We start from the raw sequence: 9658 nt of genomic DNA on the forward strand, positions 1-9658 counted from the left end.
AAATAAAAAATAAAATCTTTGTGTGTTTTTGCTTTGCAGCCAGCACAGCAAAAACAGAACTCCACTTCTGTGTGGACATTTCAAAGCACACTTCTCGTCCTCATGCTGGATCCCAGTGCTGCTCCTCCTTCATGGGAGAACTGGAGATTTCCTTTCAGCAGCGTCTTCCTTCCCTTCGGTGTGTGCAAGTGTATAAGGCTTCTTCTTACAACATCTAGAGTCAAAAAACAGAGATGGACAGAGTACTCGACCCCAGTACTTGAGTAAGAGTACAAATACTACTGGTCAAAATTTACTCCGTTACAAGTAAAAGTAGCTCAGTCGACATGGTAGTCGAGTAAGAGTAAAAAAGTACTTGCTTTTAAAGGTACTTAAGTATCCAAAAGTACATGCTTTTAAATTTACTTTAAGTAAAAGTAAGAGTAAGAGTAAATTTCAAATAAAATGAATGGGATCACAGTACTATAGCAGATGTTGCAGATGCAGATGTTTATTAACAATCATTGAAATTGTAACCAAATGAACCTGCACTGTCCAACTAACTCTCTATCATTAGGAACTGGAACCCCCTCAAAGACCAATGTTGTCCCCACACCACTGGTTGAGAATCACTGTTTTACAAAAAACTACATCTCTGCTTTCAATAACTCAATGTTGAAGTCACTTGTCTTTACAGGAAGGACAATATAGGAGCACAACAAACTCTGTCTCCCCATGTGTCCTTATGGGGAGGGATTACGTATTTCCGCTTTTACGTAGATCCCAGTGGAGAGCGTGCACTGTGATAGGTTTCCTTCTTTGACAAACACAGCTTGTGTCCAATAGTACTTAAAAAAAAAAAAAAGTACTTTTCAGCCTTTCTAGAAATTAACTTGAGTAAAAGTAAAAGTATTTGTCTTGGAAATGTATTCAAGTAAGAGTAATAAGTGCCAAAGAAATCTAACACTCAAGTAAAGTACAAATCCTCTGGATATGTACTTAAGTACAGTACTTAAGTAAATTTACTCCGTTACTGTCCACTACTGTCAAAAAATAAAACTCCCCATGTCACAGGAATGAACCAGGACTCCCCTGTCTGCTTAAAACTATCTGTTAAAGTGGTACTGAGTATAGATATAATAAATTCCATAAAAAGTAAATAGTCCTTAAACACCAAAGTTACTTATTGAGCATTAAGTTAGTCATTTTAAATCTGGCAGTTGTACGACAAATTAACCACATTTGAGTATTGTTGAAAAAGTGTGAAGAATTGTCTACATGTAAAAAAAGCTAAAGTGAAAATACAAGACAATTTGAAAAAGACCCTGACAGCGAGCTTCTGAATGTGTAATAACGGCGGCCTCAGAGGCGTGCTGCAGTCTTACCCGGGGAAGTGCTGCATGTGAGTGATGGTGTCAGGCAGAGGCATTCCATAGCTCTCAGGCAGCAGGAGACTCAGCAACCCTGACACGGCCGTAATGCTTCCCATCAGCATGTAAGGCAGTGAAATGGAATAGCTTCCTGTGGAAACGCATCAAAGGGAGGACACGGTGACAAACAACCCCAAAACACAAAGCAAACGCACAAAGTGTTTCGTGTGCTTCCATGTGGCCGCGTTGCTCGTTCAGATCCGATCCACTGAACCTTCAGAGGAACTTTGAAATGAAAGCTTGGGGGGTTTTCAGCAGACCGGTCTATCCGACAGGGGTGCTAATCAAGCCTGCTTTCATGCTTTTGTTCTTTCTGGTGGAGGCACCAGCTTCTTGTTAGAAATAGGCCCTTTCTTTTCTACCTAAATGAATGGCACACAATGGTGCTGTAGGCTTCCTTACTTAAGTAAATGAAGTACGGGGCAACGATGCTGCCTATTCGGGAGGCCATGGAGCAGGTGCCCACAGCCGTGTTCCTCAGCACGGTCGGGTAGAGTTCTGCTGTGTACGCGTACACGATGGCAAACGTCATCGTCACTGAAAATTTCCCCATCATCTCGAGTGTTATGGAGAGGGCAGTCAGGTCTAAAGGGGAGGAAGCATCACAGGGAGTTAGCTGAACAAAGGGCTTACCTGCATGCCCATCTGCTTGCATGCAAGCAAGAAAAAACTCTTAATTTTGCATCTGAACATACGATTCCCCCAGATACAAAGTCAAAGTGTCATACCTGCTGGTATGAGCTGTGTGAAGAGTAGAAACAGTCCTCCCATGAGGAGGGTTACGGAAAGAGTCAGTCGTCTTGAGAACCAGCGGAACGTAACCCACGACAACACGTAGGCAGGCATCTCCACCACGGCTGACAGGAAACAGTTGAAGTAGGCGTTACCGTGAAGGTTGGCCGTGTTGAGGGACAGAGCAAAGTAAGCGATGGCCACGCTGTTCCTGTGAGGGCGATTAAACCATCAAAACATCTAGAAGGTCGCAGGTCTATGGCATGCTACTATTGTGAGGTCAACCTAATGGAACTAATGTCATCTATTAGCAGTGGCTGTCGACAAAGAGACACCTCCAGTGAGCTCAATGGTTCACTCATAAAGTCAGCGAATCGGATTGCAACCCCCCAATCCTGTAAGGATAGGCCATGGCTGTACCCAGATCAGTTCCAGGCCCCCCGACTTCTACACTATTTGCACAGGCGGAGCCCTCTAAAGGGAACCGTTGCCCTACAGCACTTTTGAAGAGGGGACAGGATAGTCCGGTAGTGTCATGTCATACTGTGGCGTCTGCCCATATTTGGGGTCCAAGTCTTTAGTAGCCTGCTGTGCTTATATGCATATCTTCAGTGGGCAAATGCATGCTCGTGATTGGAGGAGAGTTTTACCCATGGAGTCCAGTAGAGGGCTCTACCTGTGCTCATAGAACTAGGGTTACAATATGGTAAGCTTTTTTTGTTTTCAGGTGAAAAGCAAACCTGTATGTGAACTAGCAGCACTAAATAGTCATAACGGTCAAAGTCAGGGAACATATGGAGCATCTAGCAGCTGAGAAGCCATGTTTCCCTGAAAAGTTGAGCTGGAACTAAAAGTGTCTTTTATCCGTTTTAGATCACATTCCCAGCACCTGTTTAACAATATAAAATCAAAATAACAATGTATTTGTATGTAAAAATCCAATATTGTTTTCACCTGGGAAACATGACGTGTGCTTACAACCCATTTCAACTATTTATTTTATTAATGAAACTGTAATTATTCGTTATTTTGTGCATTGATCAAATCAAATCCACCTGTTTATGCCGTTTACTTCAAAAGCTAGATACTACTAAAGATTGTCATAGTTGGATTTGCAGCTTGTTTGCGTCACCCCCAACTGGCCAAAAAAGGTTGTTTCTGCAGGTTTACCATGTAATATATGACAGATTTTTAAATAAATAAAAACCCTTGGGGTCGAAATGATGACGGGCATTAGATGAGGAAAGACATGACGGCATCATTTTGACTGGATAGTCAATCAGAAAGAATTACAACTTTTTAAATTTGAAACAAAACTGAAAAATCGCACGTTTTCATCTTCTTCCAGATTCATTGAGACGGTTACATAACCCGCTGATTCTCATCTGCTTCACAGCACCCGACGGCTCATTATGTGCTGTTAGTGAAATGATCTGACATGGTTGAGGTGATGCATGAACGGATGTCGTTGTCTATGTGTGAGTTCTGGAGCGTGCGTGTTTGCGCATGCAGGGGTCGCGGCGGAGGTCAGGGGTCGCGGCGGAGGTCGGCGGCGCGGCGGGGCTCACCAGACCAGCCACAGCGTGACGGAGATCCAGCGGATGTTTCGGGAACGAAGCAGGTCACAGATGTTGTGCGCCTTCCTGTTCTCGGCTTGGAGCTCTCTCTGCTGTGCGACAACAAACACTGAGCATCAGTCTAGAAGTGATTTCATTAGAGACGCCCGTGAATGCGTGGCCACTTGCTGAGGGAACACATGCGTGTGCACGTGTGCACGCATGTAGTACCCAAAACGTCGGATGGAGGCCGAAGTTCAACGTGCAATGAAAGAAAAGCACCAGGTGGGGGCATCGGTTCTTAAATTACAGTGAGTTACAGTAAAATGCATGCTTGAGGTCTACCTTTGTTCACAAATAAAGGTTATTCTTGTTGAAATTGCAATAGTGATTTATTTTGTCTGTATCAGCCTCTAAAAGCCGGCATCAAATCCTAATTTACATGATACGTTTTTGTCCCATCGTCCTGTTTATTCCAGTGTTAAAGAAATTAATGAATTAATCCGCCTGCTTTCACATTTAAGGATGTTTTTGCAATGTTTTTCTCAGATTAGTCTATTCCATAAAAAAAGTATTATATAATTATCTAATGATTACTGATACTATACATTATATATATTAGGAGTAGTAAAAGTATTATTACTGTTAGAAGTGAGTCTCTGCGGATTACATGACATGAATGACCCATTCAGTGCCCGCGTCAACGAAGCATCGGCCCCTTTGCTTTTTATGATCTATTTCATGATACTGTGTATCCGTTTGTTTACATTATCAACACTACGTTACCCAGCATTCCAGATTCTTTGTAGTGACAGTTTTGTCTGTATTTCCAGAGAGTGGGACTACTGGATCAACTTCAAGTAGGTTCTGGTTTCAACAGAAGGCAAGTAAAGTAAAGTTAGTCTCTCTAAAAATATGCTCAAAGAATCAAATATCAGGATTTTTATGTAAAATGTAAACGTAGATCTTTCTGTCACACCTGTTTTAAGCGAGTTCTCACCTGCAAAGGGTTGAAGATGACCGGCGGAGGCTTGACTCTGTTCCTCCTGGCGGCGTCTCTCATTACGGCCTCGGCCTCCTCCACTCTGCCCTGAGAGAGCAGCCAGCGAGGAGACTCTGGGATGAACCTGTCTCACCACACAACAGAGAGACAGATAGCAGAGGAAAACATGCTGCACACCAAAGGTACGAGGGAGGTACGGTATTTGCTTCACTCATTCCATATAGACTATATAGTGAGAATGAAAAAATACAGTTTGTGGTCATTTTCTCCTCCCTGTTGATTACTAACTAAATCATTTTCTGTAAGAAACGCATATATTGTGAGCTACTTTCTTTAGTTTCCTTTCGTTGCTTTCCGTGAATTTAAGTTGCCCTGGTAACGAGTGATGCCAGATATATACGTCGAGGGCTTTTATTGTGAAAGGTAATGTCTATAAATTGTGAAGAAAAATGTCCGTCACATTCATACATCGTCAAGTGTTTTCCAAAGCCCAAAAATATTACATTTAAAGTCAACAGTATGGAGCGTCCGTATGGTGAGGTATTTCGGGGTGAAACAGGATCGGAAGGCGGGACGTAACGTTGTGAGGAGTTTGATGTTTGAAAGTTAAAGCTATGGTTTACGATTTGGAATAAAAAAATCCACCAGTCTATCAGCCGTAGGCCTGTATAGAAACTAACCAATGGGAGCCATTGCTCTGGAAGGCTCCCATTGGCTCGTACCCTCCATCCAATCCTCTCGTCTCCCTGCTCCTCGTCATGCCGCCTCGTCAAATCATGAAACACTGAGGGAGGGGTTTGGTTGGGGGGGGATGCTTTTTTTCAAATCTGTCTCAGAATGTAGACCATAGCTTTAACTCACGACCTTCTCTAGATGTTAAGAAAAGATTCAGATTGATTGAGGGACGGATGTCTTTGACATCATGAGAAGAAACTTATATATTAATATATTAGATGTAAAAACACAAAGAAAGTTACTTTTTTTTTGTCCTTTTATTCGGCTGCACTATATGACCGGGGATGTGAGCTAAAGGAGCTAGAAAGGCCTTTTGAATTTCAGCTCGACGATCTGCATATATTCCCATTCAAAAATGGGATTTTCTGCATTTTATCTTCAAAAATAGTAAAAAAGTATCACACACTTATCAAGCAGATTCCGATCAAGTGATTTGCTCTATCAACAACCTGATTTGTCGACTATTGTTTCAGCTCTAAAATGGTGCAAAACAATCTGGAGAGTTATCGTTGCAGGAACTGGATCAGGTCCTCTCTACACCTGTCAGCGTAATGCAAACCTAATATGTAATGTTAACTAGAAGAAAAAATTACAAGAAACACAGTCCTACTTACCACCAGAAAGGCACATAGAGGAAGCCGGGCAGGGTGAGGCCGAGGACCAGCATCCTCCAGTCTCTGATGAAGTAAGCAAACAGCGGCAGCAGCATGTAGCCCACACCGAAACACAGACTCACGCCGGCCGTGGAGAAGATCGTACGAACTCTCGGGCCGAAAAACTCCGTCCCTGAACACAGTTGGAGAACAATCGTGAGCCAGCCGGTGAATGAACGAGAATAGACGAGTGCCGACGCGGCCGTACCAAGCACGAAGGCGGTCACGTAGTTGGAGATCTGAGCCATCCCGACGAAGAAGAAGACGCTGCAGAAGGCGGTCCAGGACGGGGAGAAGACCTGGACGAGCGTGGACACCGTCTGGAGCGCCAGGCTCGCGAACAACACCGGTTTCCTCCCATAGCTGGAAAAGAGCGTCGATATACAGAGAGGGAAGAAAGGTCAAAGGTTAAGTTCCCCTTTGACTTTCAGAAGCGAGCATGAGTGCTGCTGCTTGATTTCAAAGAGTTAACAGTGGAGAGAGATGGGGATTCGAGCCCGCGACTGTGAGGAATTTAGCCTCGGTACGTGGGGCGCCAACTCATCGTACACCAACGACCGGATATCTCACTCTGAAGTTGGGTGACGGATCCCTTCTCTGTGAACTGGTGAAACCAGTCGAGTTTAAAACCTCAAACATCTCCAAACCCCCCTGTAAACGCCATAATGGGACGTCCCATGTCAGACAATCAGACTGAATAAAGCTGTGAAATTGTGCTTTTATCTCTTTCAGACTTTTATTTCCTCTGAAAACCCTGGAAAAGAGATAAATAATGTGTTTGTGTTACTTGATTGAGTTTGTTTTTGAGACTTGTTGCTCTGGAGACGTATAAGACCCACCGCATAGTTGGACTTTTGATTCGGCAGAAAAAACCAGACCTTTCCTCGGTGCCATATTTGATTTAAAAAAAACTGGAGTTAATATTTTGTCCGTGACCTGTCAGAGAGCTGTCCTGAAACTAACGAGCCGGTGAGGACACCACAGAAGAAGAGAGAGGAGGTCAGCGGGCTCTTCCACCTGTCATCACACACCAGGTTCCACTGTAAACACACACACACACACACACACACACACACACACACACACACACACACACACACACTGGTCAAATAGTCTTTCTAAACATTTGTTATATTCAGTAATATCCAGGTGGATTAAAGGTAGTAATAAAATGATCGTGATGCATAAGCAGTTGTGATATAAACGTGTTTATTATTGAAGCTAAGTCCTGTAAAAAGAACCACTTTGAGCAGCAGACAGCCAACCTGGCAACCTGAATAAACCCCCGGGAGCAGCACCAACCTCGGTCACGATGGTGGACGCGTACACGCTGCGGTCGTACTCCCAGCCGTCCACGCAGCTCTCCGTGGGCAGCGTGGACAGGTTGACGTGGACGCCGGGCAGCAAGCCTCGGTCCGAGAAGCTCCGCAGGTCCTCCAGCCGGTATCTGGAGCACCTGCTGGGCACCAGCGCGCCGCCGCGGCCGCCCTCCTCCTCCTCCAGCGGGATGCTGCTGTTCCTCCACGCCGCGGTGAGGTTGATGTGCGCGGGGACGAGGCAGCGGTGGGGCGGCGTGTCGACCACGAACACGATGGACATGCCGGTGTAGCCGTTGGGGATGAAGGTGAGGCAGAGGAGGACGAACACCTGCTGCTGGAAGCGTCCCCATTCCCCGAGGAAGGCGGTGGCGTCCTCGTAGTCGTGCATGTTGCCGCGGCGCAAAGTTAGAAGGTATGCAGGTCCGAGTCGGGCTTCCTCTCTGTTTCAGCTGCTGACCCTTCCCACCCACCACCCGCTGATTGGACTCACTTATCAGCTCTGGATTAACCAACCAGGCCTACATTTTATAGTTTAGCACAATGCATTTCCATGTTTGGCTAGATAGTTAATTAAAACCTAAAGATAAACTGTTATATTGCTCGGCTTTGTTGCTGTTTTTTTTATAGGAATAGGAACATACCATTATACCTGCATGAGGCAGCCACCTTTCTATCATATGCATATTCTCCCAAATCATAAAAAATACAACAATCAAACCACCTCCCGAGAATGTCTTTACCACACAGGATGTTCATTATTATGAAGGTGGAAGGAGAGAGTACTTTCCACACTCCAATATATGATAATAATGTTTTAGTCCAAAGGTCTGATATGCTTTATAGAGACAAAAAAGTTGTGACATTCATGTGAGCGACTGGTCAATAATTGGCAGTAACCAAATACCAGGATGAACCACACTCACCCGCAGACTGAAAACAATGATTACACACATCTAGTCCGTTTTAAAGAGTGATTGATTGGTCGTGCAGGAAACCGGTCTCCTCCTTTTCCAAGGTGACCTCATATGAACTGGACAGAAGGATGGCCAGCTGCCCCTCCGATCCCAGTCCTTAAAGCCCGTCTGTGTGAACCAGGGGCGTCAGCAGCATTTCATATGGGGGGGGGGGGGGGTCTGGTAATGTGGGGGTCCTGGGTTCCTCCCCCAGAAAATGTTAAATTACGGAGATGCAATTTCCCACATTCTGGTGCATTCCAACATGTTTTATATCTAATGTCTCCTAGAAATGAACATGAGAATTAAATAGGCCTATCGTTGTTATACTGACATTTTTATACAATAGTAGTTACACAAGTTATACAACTGACTACAGAATCAAAACAAGCGTTTGCACAGTGTGTATGGCATCGTGGCATCCACTCATGATAGCCTAAATGTTAATCTGAGAGTGCATTGTTAATTTACACAAGGCTTTATTTCAGTTACTTAAATGATCCATTTCTTTATCATCTCCGTGTGTGTGTGTGTGTGTGTGTGTGTGTGTGTGTGTGTGTGTGTGTGTGTGTGTGTGTGTGTGTGTGTGTGTGTGTGTGTGTGTGTGTGTGTGTGTGTGTGTGTGTGTGTGTGTGTGTGTGTGTCTGTGTGGTTGTAAAAGTCTGAGTTAATGAATGGACACATTATATAGATAGTTATTTCCACCTTTGTTGTGAAACTAAGGGATGTTCTTCTCCTGCAGGAAGTCAATTAATGAGTAATTTAAAAATGCTTTATCACCACTTTCAGTGATGTAAGATGGTAAATATAATACAAGTAGTAGTACAATGTTAACCATTTAAAATATGTGGTTATTTGATGCTGTGTGTGTGTGTGTGTGTGTGTGTGTGTGTGTGTGTGTGTGTGTGTGTGTGTGTGTGTGTGTGTGTGTGTGTATATGCTAAAATAAATAAATAGAATGAATTGTTTTGGCTTCATCAATAATCTATATAAATACGTTAAATTGTATGAATCGTGATTCTTAATTATGATTAATGTGATAAGACTTTTAAGACACTCTCTCCCTGCCAGCATGTAGTCTATGGAAACATTTTCAAAATAACATAATAGCAATATTAAATTACATTTTTGTATTCAGCATAAAATATTATGCAGGTTACTTTTATAGAATAAATATGTTAAATAAGTAATTCTGTGGTTTATTTGTTCACCTTTCAGAAGAATACAGATAGTCTCACTCCCATTATTTCATGTTTATTTCATAGATATAGAATTTTGGTTAAAAGTTACTGAATCAA

The 9658-nt window shown here is 43.5% G+C and overlaps 1 protein-coding gene across 4 annotated transcripts; it reads right to left on the reverse strand.

Annotated features, from left to right (window-relative positions):
* Window positions 1-39: 39 nt before the first annotated feature.
* LOC311025251 (organic cation/carnitine transporter 2-like) lies at window positions 40-7841 on the reverse strand. 4 transcript variants are annotated; one of them, XM_084028093.1, is made up of 10 exons: window positions 7391-7841; window positions 7025-7128; window positions 6297-6451; window positions 6050-6221; window positions 4698-4824; window positions 3710-3807; window positions 2138-2352; window positions 1812-1994; window positions 1365-1500; window positions 40-214 (listed from the first exon to the last, which is right to left on the reverse strand). In XM_084028093.1, exons 1-10 carry the CDS (start codon window positions 7793-7795, stop codon window positions 130-132), a joined length of 1680 nt encoding a protein of 559 aa, XP_083884219.1. In that variant the 5' UTR covers window positions 7796-7841; the 3' UTR covers window positions 40-129. The 4 variants fall into 4 exon arrangements, with proteins under 4 accessions (XP_083884219.1, XP_083884218.1, XP_083884217.1 ...); XM_084028092.1 differs by having other exon boundaries at window positions 3710-3810; XM_084028091.1 differs by having other exon boundaries at window positions 6050-6451.
* Between the last annotated feature and the right edge of the window lie 1817 nt (window positions 7842-9658).

Source organism: Eutrigla gurnardus (assembly GCF_963514095.1).
Source record: "Eutrigla gurnardus genome assembly, chromosome: 15".
Taxonomy (NCBI): domain Eukaryota; kingdom Metazoa; phylum Chordata; class Actinopteri; order Perciformes; family Triglidae; genus Eutrigla; species Eutrigla gurnardus.